The following is an 18,411-nucleotide window of genomic DNA, read 5'->3' as shown; positions in this document are numbered from 1 at the left end:
GCGGAGAAACAACAATTTGATAAATACACCGTCACAAACACCGAATACATTGAAGTCAATCCGAGCGTAAGAATAACATACTTTTATCTTTGTATACACTGTGTGTGTGTGTGTGTGTGTGTGTGTGTGTGTGTGTGTGTGTGTGTCTGTGTGTCTGTGTGTCTGTGTATCTGTCTGTCTGTCTGTCTGTCTGTGTGTGTGTGTGTGTGTGTGTGTGTGTGTGTGTGTGTGTGTGTGTGTGTGTGTTGCTAACGTTGCTAAATGCTAGCTGCATGGCTAGCTAGGTTTGTTGGTTCAGTAGGGTGACCATATTCTGAAATCCCAAAAAGAGGACACCTACCGTCCTCATGCACGCGCGCGCGAAGTTTTTTTGCGCGGTTCTGGGCGGATTGGGTTCGTTTTTGCTCGGTTCTGGGCGGATTGGGTTCGGTTTTTTATTTTTTGGTTTCTTTATTTCGGTTTTAGGGTTAAGATTAGGGTTAGGGTAGGGTTGTTATTTAATTCTTATTTTTGCCTGATTTTACCAATTTATTATCAAATAAAAGTCTTTTTTTTTAAACATTTTTATATCTTTGATTTTCGGGACATTGCTCTGCTTAACATTCATTTTTTATTATTCTAAATGACTTGGGGATGTTATATGGACATTATTCAAAATAACCTCTCTCTCATGTCTAAATGTAAAAATGTAAAAAATGCCTCAAAACCTGTTATTTAAACAAAAGAAAATAGAGAAGTAGCCTGTTCTTCAATGTTATAGCACATTCTTCAAAATAATGTCTCTTATGGCTAATGTAGAAAATATAAATAATGCCTCAACATTTAACAAAAAGAAAAAGAGAGGTACAGTAGATAACAAAATAATCACTCACATACAAATATGCTCTATAATATTTCATGTTAAGTTCTGCATGGACATTCAGCTTTTTAACAAAATAAAATAACCTCTCACTCTTAGACTTATCTTAGAACAAGTAAGGTACCACATTATTCAAAATAACCTCTCTCTCATGTCTATAATGTAAAAATGTAAAAAATGCCTCAAAACCTGTTAATTAAACAAAAGAAAATAGAGAAGTAGCCTGTTCTTCAATGTTTAGGTAGCACATTCTTCAAAATAATGTCTCTTATGGCTAATGTAAAAAATAGAAATAATGCCTCAACATTGAACAAAAAGAAAAAGAGAGATAGATAACAAAATAATCACTCTCATACAAATATGCTCTATAATATTTCATGTTAAGTTCTGTATGAACATTCAGCTTTTTAACCAAATAAAATAATCTCTCTCTCTCTCTCAAGTCTTGTGTAAGTCAAAATAACCTCTCTCTCATGTCTATAATGTAAAAATGTAAAAAATGCCTCAAAACCTGTTAATTAAACAAAAGAAAATAGAGAAGTAGCCTGTTCTTCAATGTTATAGCACATTCTTCAAAATAATGTCTCTTATGGCTAATGTAAAAAATGTAAATAATGTCTCAACATTGAACAAAAAGAAAAAGAGAGGTAGCCTATTGTTTAATGTTTATTTTTCTTCAGTCTTCCTGGCCTTCCTCGTCTCCCTGGCCTTCCTCCTCCTCATCTCCCTGGTCTTCCTTGTTTGCCCAAGCATATTTTGCTGAAGTGCTTATTTTCCCCAGCAGTTTCCGATTGCTCATCAAATAGCAGATTCCTCCTCTACAACATCAGGAGGATTCGCCCCTTCCTCACGGAGAAAACAGCCCAGGTGCTCATCCAGGCTCTTGTCATCTCCCGCCTGGACTACTGCAACTCCCTCCTTGCTGGTGCTCCGGCATCAGCCATCAGACCTCTGGAGCTTGTTCAGAAAGCTGCGGCTCGTCTGGTGTTCAACCGCCCCAAGTTCTCCCACACAACTATCCTTCTCCGTTCTCTGCACTGGCTCCCCGTAGCAGCTCGCATTCAGTTTAAAACCCTGGTGCTAGCCTATAGAGCAGTGAAAGGAACAGCTCCTTCTTACCTCCGGGTTTTGGTCAATGCCCACACCCCTGCCCGACCACTCCGGTCTGCCACCTCGGGGCGACTGACTCCCTCGCCACTCAACGGTCCTTCTGGTCGATCGACACGGTCACGACTTTTTTCTGTTCTGGCCCCACAGTGGTGGAATGAACTTCCCACTGATGTCAGGACAGCAGAGTCACTGCCCATCTTTCGCCGCAGCCTGAAAACCCACCTCTTCAGGAAACACTATCCTTCCTCTTTGCCTGGCCTACTTGTTGTTAACTAGTTGTACGAACTCTTGTTTTATTTTTGTATTGTTTTATTGGATCTTGTTTAGTCGATACACTTATTTGTTTTAGCTCGTGCTCATTTGATTTTGCCATTTTTGTCTCATCTGTTTAAGAAAGTAGGTAGCTGATATATTGCACTTTTACCTTAGCGCTAGGTATACTCTTGGTTGCTTGTTTTTGCAGGAAATGTACTTAAAACTTCTGGTGATTAGTAGTTTTCGTTCCCTACCTATGTTGAATACACTTATTGTAAGTCGCTTTGGATAAAAGCGTCTGCTAAATGACTGTAATGTAATGTAAATAAGCATGAAAGTCCTTGCAAGACATTTCTTTGAAATTGTATTGCACTGATAGAAGCCCCTTTATTGACTCAACAGACAACTGGTTTCTTTCCTTGGTCCACTGGCTCTGCATCAGTGAGAAAACCCTCTCAACATTTGCATTGTGAGGAGGAAGGGCAAAGACAAACTGTGCAATTTTCAGTAGCTCTGAGTAACATGCTATGCTTTTGGCCTTCTCAAAATATTTGGTCCACTTCTGGTGCACTTGCAGGCATTTGAACTCTCCATCACTAATGCAGCTTTCAGTGAATTTCTTGAGATTGGTGACCTGATCAAAACACTTTGCATCATCAATTGGCACCCCCTTCTCTCCCAGGTACTTGATGCTGGCTTCCACATCATTCCAATCTCGTGTCTCACTCAGATCCATCCACATGAATGGGGTGAATTCTTCCATGGGTGTCATCCACTTCTCCAGATACTGCAGGCATGCACTGTACAGACCTTGTACATCAGCACGGAACTGGTCACAGCCCTGACCAAGTCCATCTGTGCGGTTCTGTGCCAGTAGTCCCTTAACTTTCATGGACATGAACTTGTTTCTCTTGCGTTCCTCAAGCATAGTATGGACTCTGTGCAAGATGTTCCTCACTTCCACAACAGAATTGTGTTCCCTTTCCATTTCTTGAATGTGTGAGTGGAACACACTCATGAGTGAGTGCATGTGCCAGAGGTAAATCTCACTGAAGTCATTTTCAAAAAACTTCCTGATCATTACAGGTGGCTTTTCCTGAGACAGAAAGAATGCCTTTAATGCTGGAAACATCTGCAGCAGCCTCTCAATTCCAGGGAATAATGACAGCCATCGTGTCTTGCTGTGGGAAAGGAGCCTTCTGTATTCAATGTCAACAAAGTCACAGTACTCCTTCAAATTATCTGTGCGCACAGTGTAAATGTGGAAGTACTGGTAGATTTTGAAGATGATGTTCTCCATTTCAATATCAAGTGTGTCTGCACCATGATGAACACAATTATTCAATATGTGTGCTGGGCAACCCACACCAACCAGAGTCTTGTTCTGCAGCAACCTCTTCAAATTTGCAAACACATTCTTCCCCCCTTCATCACGTCTGATTCCACCGAAATTTGTGTTGCAATTGTCACCAGTAAATGCAATACACTTTTCAGACAAATTGTTTTTTCTCAATGTTTCTATCAAATACTGTGCAATGGTCTCTGCAGTCTCATTTGGTGTGTCTTTCACCTCAATCAATGTACTCTGTACACCACCTTTCTTCCAGTCAAAATATTGTATTATTATTGGGAATATTTTCACTGCACCGTGGTTACTCCCATCAGTAGCAATGCCACAATACTGTATGTCTTTGAGCGCCTCTAGTGCGATTTCAACAGAGTGTGGCGCTATAACGCTGTTGACAATGGCCTCTGTTTTTGTACGTGCACTTGAATTTTTTTTCGCTGTATCTGAGTCTGGGAATGCCCTTTTCAGCAAATTGCTGGTGCAATCCATTGACCTGTAGCTGCTATGGTGTTTTACTGTGTGAAAAGCTAAAACGCCCTCAGCTGCATTGACCATGTATTCTGCTTAGCCTGGTGGAACAAAGTAGTCGGTCAATTTGGCAGAGGAAGTCTCGCCTTGCACAGCTTTCTTGTGCTTTGTAGTGGCAATATGTGCTTGCAGGTCTGACGAGCCTTTATTTGCCACGGACACATATGTTCCTGCTTTGCAAACAGTACATTCTGCTTCAAATTTATCACAACCCAGACGAAAACACGGGTACTTTTTGCGCATTTCGTCTGTGAAGTTGCATTTGCGTTTCGGCATTTTCTCCGCCTCTGTCTGTGTAACTTTTCTCCGTCGGGGATCGAATGACAGGCAGCACTGAGCGCGATGGATATGCTGTTCAGTGTGTCTGTGTGAGTGTGCGACTGACTGTGTGTGTGTGTGTGTGTGTGTGTGTGTGTGTGTGTGTGTGTGTGTGTGTGTGTGTGTGTGTGTCTTGTCACGTGTGCCTCGAGCCTGTAAGCAGCATTGTTGCCAAGTCTCGTGAGAGAAATATAAGAAAAAAAAGGCAGAAAAAGACGCAATTTTTTGTCAAGAAGTTGCGGTAAATATTCGGACATGGCAACACTAACAATGACAGTTAGCTGTTGCTAAAATGCGATAGTGCACGCTACCCAAAACCCCAAAACACCGGACATTTGAAGGATTTTATAAACCCCCCCCGGGCAGGCCGGACAGCCTCGCAAAAGAGGACATGTCCGGGTAAAAGAGGACGTATGGTCAGCCTAGGTTCAGGCTGAAAATCAAACAGTTAATGTTACATATGACTTACATAAGAAAATAAAGAACCCTTAAATTGTTTTGGAACAGCCTTGTATTGGTAAACCAGGGATGGGTTACGACAGATTTGTATTCAGAAAATAACAAAAATCAACCCCAAAACAAAATATATGCAATCAAATGTATTTTCAAACTCAAAGACCAGGGGTTACAAATGGGGGTTATTAATGCAAGTCAACACCTAAAATAAGCAAAATCAAGTCCCTTTTCAATAATGTGGTCCAAACCCAGTTCAGTTCAAAATTTTGATTTTTGATTTGTATGCATGGGGTTCTCATCTTAAACAAGCTTAGTGCTTAATGAGCTATCCAGTTTAGTAGACCTTGTATTGCGAATTTGTACTTCCATGTACTGTTATGTACTGTCATGTACTGTTCTCATGTCTTACTAAATAAAGTACATCAATCAATCAATCAATCAAAACAAAACAGAAATCCTTTTGCTGTCCGTTATTATAAAGTCCTCTTGCTGTCAGTCAAGCTTTTCCATCCTCAATTGTACTTTATATTGTTCTGTGTTACCTTGGTGTTGAATTCCAAATCACTCCAGACACAGAAAGAATCCTGAATGGACTCCTCTTCTCCAAACAATTCCCCTCCTCAGATCCAATTCTCCTCCCTGGATTCAAGCACAGTGGAGGTGAGGTTGAAACTCTGCAGGCCTGATTGTGCAGTTTAGTGAATTTTGTTTAGTGAAGTTGAAGTGAATAACTTTTCTCCAACTCGAGCCACTTCAGGTAAAATACAATAAACTGCATAAGAATGCTGGACAACTGTCCTTGGGTGCTGCTGCCAGCATACAAACTGAAAATTACTCAATCAATCACACCCCTGGTAATTTCAGTCCTAAGCAGGGAAATTGCCATGTGTCAATCATTGTAAATTGTGGATGGCCCATTAATTAGTCAATTGGCCCATTAATTGGAGTCAATTGTGACTCTGGCCGTCACACGTCTCAACACAAGTATTATTACTTAAACTGTGGTGATAACCATGACCGTTTGGTAGTGAATGTTGAAAACTGGGTCATTCACCCATTTTGGATGCTGTCAATGCACTGAATGGGACATTATCACGTTTAATCAGACTATTGATTGGTCTAAGTAGGTGAGATACTGACCTACCCACATTTAATCAGACTATTGATTGGTCTAAGTAGGTGAGATACTGACCTACCGACGGGGCTCAGTAGGTGTGGGAGGCGCGCCGTCTCAAGCGAACTTGAGCCACGAGGGGCACCACCGAGTGAGCTAAAGCGAGCACGTTGCCGTGCCGAAGGTTGCGAAGTTAGCTTGAGCCGACTCAGCGCCGTCCGAGTTATGTACCGATAGGCACAGAATCGTAAATCATGTTTTGGGGTGAGTGTTTACCCCAACTTACATCAACCCACAGAATAACGACAAAACACCTACTGAGCCCCGTCGGTAGGTCAGTATCTCACCTACGTATACAAATCAAAAGTCTGATTAAACCTGATAATGTCCCATTCAGTGCATTGACAGCATCTGAAGTCGGTGGTCATTTCAGTGTTTCAGAGATATTTATGGGGACTAGGGACACCCGGCTAGGAACAAGGACAATCCCAGCCAAACCAGAATGTCTGGTCACTGTGCTCTACGTTGAAAACATGTGCAAAACGTTGAAAAAATCACTGTGTGACCACCGTTAACGTGTTTATTCTATTCCTTCATTACAGACCAGTGTGTGTGTGGAATCCAGCCTGCAGGTGAAGATGAGTTCTCCAGCACCAAACCGCATCGTTTCTATTAAACAGGAACCTGAAGATGACGTTAAAGTTGAAGTTAAAGAAGAACACCTGGACGCCAGTAAGTTTCTTTGTTTCTTTGTTTCTTTCTTTTATCATTCTTTCTTTATTTCTTTTTCATTTTATTTCTTTCTGGCTTGCTTTTCATTCTGTTGTAAGGCAATAATCACCTAATCAAGTTTCAGTTTACATTCATCATGGCAAAAACATCATGATATTAAAGCTGTAGACAGTGGAATCAGTGTGTAAAGCTCAGCCACAGTTCTGTTTCCACAGAGTAACTATTCCATACGTAGCAGTAGTTTGTAAATGTTTAGGGACAATATCTTCCAGTATCAAATAACATAAGGTGGTGCTTGGGGGGGGGGGGGGGCGGGGGGGGCAGTACAGGCTTCACCAGAACTAGGCGTTCAGCAGTCTGATGGAGGTAGACATGAACCTAGCTGAGCCCCTTTTGGTGAATGTCGAGGCTCTGTATCGACGGCCTGAGGGCATTAGACTGTAATGGGTGTGAAAGGTGTGTGTGTTGTCTGTTGAGAGGCCTTGATTGATTGATTGATTGATGTACTTTATTTAGTAAGAGATGAGAACAGTACATGACAGTACATAATAGTACATGGAAGTACAAATTCACAATACAAGGTCTACTAAACTGGAAAACTCATTAAGCACTAAGCTTGTTTAAGATGAGAACCCCATGCACACAAATCATGATGACATATAAGAGACAGACAGATATACACACTATTATACAGAATGTCATACAATCAGTTTACAGGTTACTGGTATGAAGAGTGAAAAATATGTACAAAAGAAGAAAGAGAGAGGGGGGGGTATTTTTGAATTGTAGCCTCCTGAAGGTGTATCTTTATGGCAGTTTTGAAAGTGAGTATGGTTTTACACTCTTTTACTCCTTTTGGTAGGGCATTCCACATTTTTGATGAATAGCATGAGAACGAGTTTATTCCCTTTGTTGAGCCAAATCTGGGTTGAACATGATTTGTGGAGCTGCCTCTGGTGTTATTATCATGGACTTCATTAACATTTTGGAAGTATTTTGATAAATACAGGGGGATCCCAATGTTGCGTGTATCTTGAAGACCAGGCCCATAGCAAGTTGCTGTACTCTGTCCTCAACCCTAAGCCATCCAATCCTAGCAAAATGAGCAGGGGTTAGATGGGTTTTGTGATTGAGGCCAAGAAGTAGCCTTACAAGTTTGTTTGGGATGTTTGGTTGGAGCCTTGTTTTTAAGGCCATGGAGGTGTTGTGATACCATGAAGTGCATGTATAATCATAATGACCTTGTATGAGGGCCCCTGCAATAATCTTCAGAGTATTCTTACTGACTATACGATCAATCCTCCACAAATAGCGTGTTGTTTGGTTGACCTTTTTGATCACTTTTTCGGCGTTTTTGTTACCGGAGAGGTTTGCCTCCAAAATGGAACCCAGGTAGGTAATTTCCTCCTTTCTTGTGATAACATTATCACCCACTTTGATCGTGAAACTCTCAGCCTTGCTAAGGTTAGGACTGGACCCAAAGAGGATGGATTCAGTTTTACCCAGGTGTAATGAAAGTTTGTTGTCGGAGAGCCAGATGCAGATCTTGTTGAGTTCAGTGCTGAGAGTTTTCTCAACCTGCAGCCTGTCCCTGTCTGAGACCAGCAGAGCCGAGTCATCTGCGAACAGGAACAGTTTGCAGTCGCAAGCTGAAGACATATCATTCACATATATCAGGAACAGTAAAGGTCCTAGTATACTTCCTTGAGGAACACCACAAGTCCCTCCCAGTGACTTGAGGGGACTGGGTGCCATTTACTTCCACCACTTGCTCCCTCCCTTCCAGGTAGGATCTCATCCAGTTCACCGACGTATCATCAAAACCTATTGCTTTGAGCTTATTGATCATAATTGGGTGATTAACGGTGTCAAAGGCCTTCTGGAGGTCCAGCATGACCATGCCGCAATATTTGCCCTTGTCGACATCTTGTTTGATAGAGTCGTTCAAATAGAGAAGGCATGTGTCAGTGGAGTGGTTTGTTCTGAAACCAGATTAGAATTTGTAGATTAGATTTTTCTTAGCAAGATACTTATTGACCTGTTCATAGACTATTTTTCCATGACTTTCGAGATGGAGCTAAGAATAGAAATAGGGCCGAGTTACCAGGGTCTAATTGGTTTCCATTTTTGTACAGAGGGGTCACCCTTGCTTTTTTGAAATCGTTAGGGACCCGTCCCTGTATGATGGAGAGGTTTATTATGTGGGTAATGATTGGAGCAATGGAGGCCGCTGAGTCTTTTAGAAATTTGGAGGGGATATTGTCGAGGCCTGTGGCTCTGTGTTGATGAAGTGCACTCAATTTTTTAAACACCTCATCTGTTTTCACAGGGGAGAGTTTAAAATCATCTTTGCGTACACCCTGTTTTTCGTAAAATGAGTCAACATACTCTTCACCATAGCACCCAGAGTGAGGGGGTAGTTTTTCAACCAAATCTGAGGCTACGGTCGTGAAGAATATGTTGAGGATTTTACTCACTTCCCGTTTGGTTGTAGTGAGAGTGTCATTCACCTTGAGGCTTATGTTTGCAAACCGGGTTTTCAATTTCTTGCTGCAGCCTAGTTGGTTGTTGAGTAGCTTCCAAAGCTCTTGTGGTTTGCTTTGATTTTCCTCAATGTTGTCATCGAGGTAGGAGCATGCCATTAATCTTGTTTCTTAGCATGTTTTTCTCTTTTTCGAGTTTAGCTACGTGGGATTCGAGACCTTTGTTAAAGCATTTGGCGAGTTTGATCCTACCTTTATGAAACTCAGAACACTTTTTGTTTCTGACTTTTATGGCAGTAAGGATGTCCGAATTCATCCATGGAACCGAGCGGGTTTTGACCCTGATGGTTTTCATGGGAGCCACACTGTCCTTTCAGCTCATCAGCTCAACCTCCTTGGTTTTAGTTTGGAACTCCACCTCTCCTGGTGGAGGGCCAGCTTTAGACTCTCAAGTCCTCCTCAGCTTTAATTAGAGACACCAGCGGATCCGTGCTCGAACCATGGGGTGTGTCAAGGGACCAAGTTTTTGGTCTCTTTGTTTCAAAATAAATGTTTTAACAGATAACAAAAATAAGTGTGCCCAAAATAAATGAAATCAAATTAAATAACTAAACAGAAACTGAACTGATCAACACAACTGAACTCAAACTGAACTGGACTCTGAACTAACCAGAATGACACATGAGGTGGACATATTTAGGGACGGGTCAGACCACTGTTAACACAAAGGGGGAAAAGACAAAGACTATCACTTAAACACACTCTAATAACCCCTGCCCCTCCCTGTGGTGCAGAGAGATGTGGTGCAGTCCAATTGTCCACATTAGATGCAGATCTGAAGCAGCTGATCCCCATTCCTTTGGCCAGCCCATCATCTCCATTTCTGTGAGCAGCTTCTCACAGAACATACAGTATAGTCTCAATGTGTGGCTGCTGAGTCAGCCATCACACACTCCCCCCCTTTGGAGCTCTTGCTGAAACAGCGAGAGAGGTAATCTGAAGTCACGTTGAGTTTGCCGCGGATCGGCATCCATTGGTGTCTTTCATCCGCTGCATCCACTGGAGGGCTTTATGGTCCGTCTGGATCCCCTCACACTTCACGCTTCTCACTTCACGTTTCTCGCTTCACACTTCACGTTTCTCGCTTCACATTTCACATTTCTCGCTTCACATTTCTCGCTTCACGTTTCACGTCCATCATGTCCATCACGCAAGGGACGACACAAGCCCTTTACCAGGTCAGCAGCTGCACACAAACATCCCCCACCCCCTCTCACAACACACTACCAGAGGATCCACAGATTGGCTATCTCCATGCTGATGAAATGTTTTTCAAAAGTTATCAGAAAATGTTCACTATCATCACTCTCAGTTGGAAATATAGGTTCTGGAGAGAACCGAAACCAACCTGAGGTAGCGACGTCTGGAGAACCCTCTGGAGACACTGTTGCTTCGGCCTGTGGACCACATTGCTCCCGGGCCTCCTGTTTGTTCATGTGAGCCTGAAAAATACCGGGCAAGTCTGCTTCTCGGCTGATCTCCTCAGTGTCCCCTCCAGTGGCTCCAGAGTCTGGAATACCCTCCTCCTCCTCCTGTATTGGTTTTGGTGGTCCTTTTCCTCCTCTGCCACGATTCATGGCTCATCAGGGTTTGGAAAAAAATATATATTGAAAAAAATCACACCCAGTGTGAAGTGGGCGGTGTGGTCACAGTGGTCATCACAGTGGGTTATTCACTTAAAAAAAAAACTCCACCGTTATCCCACCACTGCCACCATCTGGTCCCTTGACAGATGGTGGCAGTGGTGGGATAACGGTGGAGAGCACAGGTTTATTTTGTGCTCTCCACCGACCAACTCGGTCCCTTGACCGAGTTGGTCGGAAGGAGAGACACAGGGAAACTTGGTTGTTGGTTTAAAATAATGTTATCTTGACCTCCATAATATACTCACTATGGGATAACAGTGCCCCCTGGCGATGAACAGAGCAACACACATTGACTCCCGTGACAATTCTGTTTCGTTAGGGTCATGTTACGCGATCCGGCAGTCCGGAAGAGGTATATAACCCCTCGTGTAACTATACCACACCCCCTTACTTGACTCCGCGAATGCGGAGTCAAGTGCGAATGCGCACGAGCCAAGACACACTCCGGATAAAATTCTACGAAAACCAGCTTTAACCCAAAGCGGGGTCACTTGGCTTATTTTATTTCTTTCTTTCCTGTCTCCTTAAAGTTTTCCCTCCGTGGCTCAAGATTAGCCTTGAAGCTACAGTTAGCGGCTACAGGCTAAGCTACTGTTTAGGCCAGGCTAGGCTAACGAGCTAGGCTAAATTAGGCTAGGCGGCTACTTAGCCCTTTGTTCGCCACGTGATGGAGTCTCCAAGAAAGTGCGGCCTGGAGGACTGCGTCTTCCTCGTCGCCGCAGACGACCCCCACCGCATCTGTATATCGTGCCTGGGGGTGAACCCCACCTTTGTCGCCAGATGGCATCCCGGTGATCTGGACGCCTGCAAAGCGTATGCGATATACACAGTGTTCCACCTCGACGGCCGGCTCACGAGGGCTAGATCTCTCGCAGCCACAGTCAGCGGGGCTAACGGCCCCGCTAGAGGAGGAGAGCCGTGGAGCCATGGGCCCCCCGACAGACGTCGCCCCGCAGCGGTGCTAGCCGAGGACGGCGCGGCGTCGCCACCAGGACCGTCTCCTCGACGCCAACCCCCGCTGCTGCCGTGGTGTCCAGTGTTCGGTTCAGTCCGGTGATCGGTTCAGCTCCACAACGGCAGCTGCGCCCTTGAGCAGCCAATGGAGAACCTGCAGGCTCAAGGGAAGAGGTGGCGCGGCACACAGAGGTGGCCATCGCACACCTGACGTCCGTGGGCTTCACTATCAACACTCAGAAGAGCGTCTTGGTCCCGTCTCAACAGACCACTTTCATTGAGATCTCGTTGGCACGTCTGCCTCAGGACAGGATAGCCGGTTTTCTGGCATGCGTGAGGTCTCTTCGCCTGGGGCGTTGAGTCACGTACAGAACGTGCATGCAAGCGGCGGGTCTCATGGCATCTGCCATACACCTGGTCCGTTTGGGCAGGCTCCACATGAGACCGTTTCAGAGGTGGATGCGGGCTCTAGGGATCCCGCACACCATGGGCTCTCGGAAGGTAGAAGTGTCCTCACAAGTGACTTTTCTTTCCGAAGGTGTCAGCATAGGCGCTGTGATATTGCGGAAGGTCATTACCACGGACGCCAGCCTCTCGGGAGGGCTACTCGGCCAGGGGGACGTGGGATCCCGTTCTGCGGGATCCCACGTCAAGCCCACATCAATTACCTGGAGTTAATGGCGGTCTTTCTTGCTCTCAAACACTTTGAGGCTCGTATCCTGGGTTGTCATGTCTCCATCAGAATGGACAACACCACGACTATGTGTTATGTCAACAAACAGGGGGGCTTGGCCTCCCTGGTGTTGGCCAAACTACTACGCGATCTGACACTTTGGTGCGACTCGCGCCTGGCGTCAATACGAGCATTTCATGTACCGGGCCTCCTGAACTGCGGGGCGGACCTGCTGTCCAGGGGCGGGGTTCGGTACGGGGAGTGGTCCCTCAACCCTTGGGTGGCAGACCTGATTTGGGCCAGGTTCGGCCGGCCTCAGGTCGATTTGTTTGCATCCAGAGAGAACGCGAAGTGCTCTCGGTTCTTCTCGATGAGGGACGGGGACCTCTCTTTGGGCTTGGACACCCTGGCACACAGTTGGCCGGACGTCCTACTATATGCTTTCCCGCCACTGGAGCTGATCCCAGGGTCCAGGGTCTATCGGTTTTACTGGTGGCCCTGGCGTGGGGCGTGTGGAGGTCGGAAATAACGCCTCCTCTACGGCGAGCCGTAGCCCCTCCCCCTGTTCAGAGACCTGCTGAGACAGGGAGGAGACGAGGTTTTCCACAAACGCCCTCAGGAACTGGACCTGTGGGTCTGGCCCGTGAGAGGGCGAATTTGAGTTTGCATGGTCTTCTCCTGATGTAGTAGCTACCATCCAGGGCGCAAGGGCCGTTCCAGTTCCAGAGAGACTGAGGGCCCACTCGACTCGGGGCATGGCTGCATCTTAGGCCCTCTACAAGGGGGTTTGGATGCAGGAAATATGCTCAGCTGCAAACTGGTCGTCTGTCGACTTTTGCGGCATTCCACGGATTGGACGTGGTGGCGTCTTTAATGGCGCACACAGTCCTGGGTGTAGCCGCTGTCTCTAGCCAGGAGAGGGGTGAGCAGGCCTAGGGGTCGTGCTTTCTCTCCTGGTTTTCCGTCCTCTTAGGTCCCCCTGCGACCGGCTTAAGGCTGGGTCCCAGGGGGGGAGGCCCTGTTTTCCCTCATTGTGGTATGGGATAAACTTGTGTCTGTCCATTAGTTGAATGAGGCAGACCTTGTGGTCTGTCAGGGTCTTTCCTTCTGGTCCTGCACCTATGCCCGGAGGGCTGGGGCGCCTGTGAGGCCGGAGTCACGCCTTGGGGCGAGGCCTGGGGCTGAGGACGCGCGGGTCTGTAAGGGTCGTGTGACTTGTTGACCCAAGGGGGTTTATGAGTCCCATAGTGAGTATATTATGGAGAGAGGTCAAGATAACTAGATAGAACTAGACAGTTTCTTTACTCTCTGAGTAATATACTCAACTAACACCCCTTCTGTGCGGATTTGGCATGCAGAGGGAAGTTGTTAAGAGGGCGTGGTATAGTTACACGAGGGGTTATATACCTCTTCCAGACTGCCGGATCGCGTAATATGACCCTAACCAATCAGAATTGTCACGGGAGTCAATGTGTGTTGCTCTGTGCATCGCCAGGGGGAGCTGTTATCCCATAGTAAGTATATTACTCCGAGAGTAAAGAAACAGGGGTTACATACGTAACCTCTAGTTCTTTTTTTGTCTTCATTTTTCTTTCTTTGTCTCTTTGTTTCAAAATAAATGGTTTAACAGATAACACAAATAAGTGTGCCCAAAATAAATGAAATTAAATAACTAAACAGAAACTGAACTGATCAACACAACTGAACTCAAACTGAACTGAACTCTGAACTAACCAGAATGACACATGAGGTGGACATATATAAGATATGTAAATAACACAAACTAAAATATGGCTGGCCATAAGAACTTGGTTCAGAGTATGGGAAGCCATTGGCGACCCCTCATTGGCTGGCCTTTAGTCAAAAGGGCAAAAGTGAGAAAGTGACGACTAGTTGTAGCGTCTGTTTTTGACAGCAAACAAAGACTATCAAAATCATTACAAAACAAATTAATACGTAGAAGAATCAACCGTATCAATTTGATAAACAATTGTATTGCTCTCCGCTGACGTTACCTCCTCTCTCCTCGTTCTAGATCTCCAATTCCTGTCTATGTGTAAAGAGGAGGCTTCCCCTGAACAGCATGAGATGAGTCCCAGTCTGGTCCAGGTGAAACTAGAACCTCCACAGATTAAAGAGGAACAGCAGGAGATGAGTCCCAGTCTGGTCCAGGTGAAACTAGAACCTCCACAGATTAAAGAGGAACAGCAGGAGGAGACACTACTTCAAAGACCAGAGGAGGCTGCAGGGTCATCATTGACATTACTAGCAGTGAAAAGTGAAGATGATGATGAAAACAGAGAGACAGAGCCTTTAGCCAGCACCTCAACTGAACACATGAAAACACAAGCTGATGTAGAGCACTGTGGAACATCACAACCAACTAGTGATGACCAGCTCCTCTCTTCACACAGTTCTGAATCTGACATTACTGAGGACAGTGATGACTGGCCTTCACACTGTTCTGAATCTGATACTGAAGACAGTGATGAGTGGAAGCCCAGTGATGATCAGTCTGTTTTAAACACACTGAAACCACACAAGACACAACGTGTGGAAGGACAAAGGTTGTCTTTGAGCAAGAAGTTGTCTCAGAACATGAAATCGTCAAAACAAACACCATCCATGAGGAGTCAAAAAGGAAAGAAAAGTCCTTGTTGTACAGAGTGTGGCAAAGTCTTTGTTTCCAATGGTAATCTGAAAAGTCACATGAGGACTCATACAGGGGAAAAGCCCTTTGCTTGTTCAGTTTGTAGTAAAAGCTATACCCAATCTCAAAAGCTGAGAAGACACATGATGACTCATACAGGGGAAAAGCCATTTGATTGTTCAGTTTGTAGTAAAAGCTATACCCAATCTCAAAAGCTGAAAAGACACATGATGACTCATACTGGGGAAAAGCCATTTGCTTGTTCAGTTTGTAGCAAAAGCTTTAACCGTACTCAAAGTCTGAAAAGACACATGATGAGTCATACAGGGGAGAAACCATTTACTTGTTCAATATGTAGCAAAAGCTTTACCAGATCTCAATATCTGAAAACGCACGTTAGGAGTCATACAGGGGACAGACCATTGTCTTGCTCAGTTTGTGGAAACACCTTTAATGAAACAGGGAATCTGAAAAGACACATGATGACTCATACAGGGGACAAACCCTTTGCTTGTTCAGTTTGTAGCAAAAGATTTACCCAACATTCACATCTGAAAATACACATGATGACTCATGCAGCGGAAAAGCCATTTGCTTGTTCAGTTTGTAACAAAAGTTGTATCCATTCTGGAAATCTGAAAAGACACATGAGGACTCATACAGGGGAAAAGCCATTTGCTTGTTCAGTTTGTAGCAAAAGCTTTAGACATACTCCAAGTCTGAAAAGACATATGATGACTCATACAGGGGACAAACCCTTTCCTTGTTCAGTTTGTAGCAAAAGTTTTACCCAATCTGGACATCTGCAAAGACACAGGAAGACTCATACAGGGGAAAAGCCATTTGCTTGTTCAGTTTGTAGCAAAAGCTTTACGCGTTCTGTAGATCTGAAAACACACATATGGGGTAAAAGCCCTTATCCAGATTGTGAGAAACCCTTCAATCGAAAATGTTACCTGAAGATGCACATAACGATCGCTCGGTTGGTGCAGTGGTAAAGTCCCTGGCCACCACCAAAATTTCTAGGAGTGAATATAGATAATAAATTAAGTTGAACGTCACATATAAAGTATATCTACTCAAAAATATCAAAGTCGTAATCATTATTACATTAAGTAAGATAATACATAGTACATCAGTCATCATTATATACCTTGTACTGTTCCTTCATACTCCCATACAATACATACTGTACTGTGTGGAAGTGTGCGGCAATACTTACAAAACATACACAGATCCATTTGTCATTCTTCAAAAAAAAAAAGCAATAAGGATAGTAAACAAAGCTGATTACAGAGAACTAACAAACCCACTCTTTATCAAACTGAACACACTGAAATATAAGGATCTGGTTGATTTCAAAACCACCCAACTCAAAGTAAAAAAAACTGTCAATTGCCAAACAGTATCCAGAAGTTTTTTGAATGGTGGGAAGTAAATATGAATCACAGTTAAAGGTGTGGAATTATGGAACATCAGTAGTGAATAACTGACGAACTGCAGTACATTACTCAAGTTTAAAATGTGTATATATATATATATAATCAAAATATTAAAAGGATATTGTAATACGCTCTGAAGATGAACACCAGAAGTAGTTTTTTTGGGTTTTTTTTTTTTAAATCTAGACCTGATTTAAGTTGATTTCTAAATGGAAAAAATAGGGGTAGGATCAGATAAGCAGAGGCTTCCTTCATACTCCTTTCGAACAATTATTTTATTGGAATTATGAGCATTATTAGTGTGCATTATTATTTTATTTTTTTAATGTTCTAAATAAACATTCATTCATTCAACTAGTTTTATTTTTTATACAAATATCCTTCTATAATGTGTTTCTGATGCACTCTCTAAATGCTCTTAATGTTTTTGTCACAATCTCAACACAGTTGTATTAATAGCTAAGTAGCAGATCTACAAGCTCACAACGTGTCCAAGCCTAATACATGTGGGAAGCACAACAATTTCAGAACACACTATTAGGAGACAAGGCATCGCTCCTGTAGCAAACACATTTTCTAGAACACATCAAGCCATGCAATTTTAGTCTGGCCCCACCTAACGTGAAGCATTTTGGAGACAAACTAAACACACTAGTGTTGCCACGTGGACTGAAGAGTTGGACTCAAGCTCAAGTTGAACTGTTATTTAGTTTTGATCCTATTTCCTGGATATATGTACCTGCATATTGGAATTATATTTGTGGGATCGCTAAGGCGATCACACTAATGTTATCCTCATTATTTGTGGGATCGTTAAGGCGATTACACTAATGTTATCCTCACTATTTGTAGGATCGCTAAGGCGATCACATTAACGCTATCTTCACTATTTGTGTGATCGCTAAGGTGATCACACTGTTATCCTGACTATTAGTGGGATCACTAAGGCGATCACACTAATGTTATCCTCATTATTTCAGAACCTCAAATCTATCGACCCCTCCTCTCTCTCCTCTCTACTGTCCGACACCATATCAGACCCACCCAACTCAAATCACAGAGCCACCAACTGGAACGGCTCACCAAGAAAACATGTTCTCAATGTCCACTCTCAGGCTTACAAACTACATCAGGAACAATATAAAGACGCCTCAATAGCACACACACCTCCCACTACTCCCCTTGTCATTCCATCTGGCAGTTGTGTAAAGTAACTCAAGTGATGTACTTAAGTACACTTTTGAGGGTTTTTTACTTTACTGGAGTATTTCCAATTTTAAATACTTTAATTTCTACTCCACTACATCTCAGAGGCAAATATTGAACTTTTTACACTACAATTATTTGACTACAATTATTTTAGTTACTAGTTACTTTGTAGATTTTGATTGTTATTACAAAACATAAAAAGTCCTGCTATTTTCAAAAGATTTGTATACATGTTATACATTTGAAAACTGGTGAAATGGGACATTCTGCATAATGAGTACTTTCTACGTTTGATACTTTAAGTACATTTTGATGCCAGTACTTTTACTCAAGTAAATTTTGAATCCCGGACTTTTACTAGTAACAGAGTATTTCTACATTACATGGGCCAAAAATGAAATATATGATATTGTACGTTTGTAATATTTTAATGACGTAAGATTGGGAATGGTGTAAGCCAATTAAATTCATTTATTGTATATTTTGGCGTAAGCCAATTAAATTCATTTATTGTCTCCGCCAGAGGTGGAGAGTATGTTTTCGTCTCCGTCCTTCCGTGTGTCCGCCAAGCTAA

At 43.5% G+C, this 18,411-nt stretch overlaps 1 protein-coding gene across 1 annotated transcript; it reads left to right on the top strand.

The window, feature by feature from the left end:
* Nucleotides 1-5,462: 5,462 nt before the first annotated feature.
* On the top strand, nucleotides 5,463-17,538 carry LOC311058108 (uncharacterized protein; the record flags this gene model as incomplete). Its single annotated transcript, XM_084075414.1, has 4 exons — nucleotides 5,463-5,534; nucleotides 6,591-6,720; nucleotides 14,572-14,785; nucleotides 17,535-17,538. 4 exons carry the CDS (start codon nucleotides 5,463-5,465, stop codon nucleotides 17,536-17,538), a joined length of 420 nt encoding a protein of 139 aa, XP_083931540.1.
* Between the last annotated feature and the right edge of the window lie 873 nt (nucleotides 17,539-18,411).

This window comes from Gymnoscopelus microlampas (genome assembly GCF_963454915.1).
Source record: "Gymnoscopelus microlampas genome assembly, chromosome: 13".
Lineage (NCBI taxonomy): Eukaryota > Metazoa > Chordata > Actinopteri > Myctophiformes > Myctophidae > Gymnoscopelus > Gymnoscopelus microlampas.
This window is presented reverse-complemented; position numbering and strand designations above follow the sequence as displayed.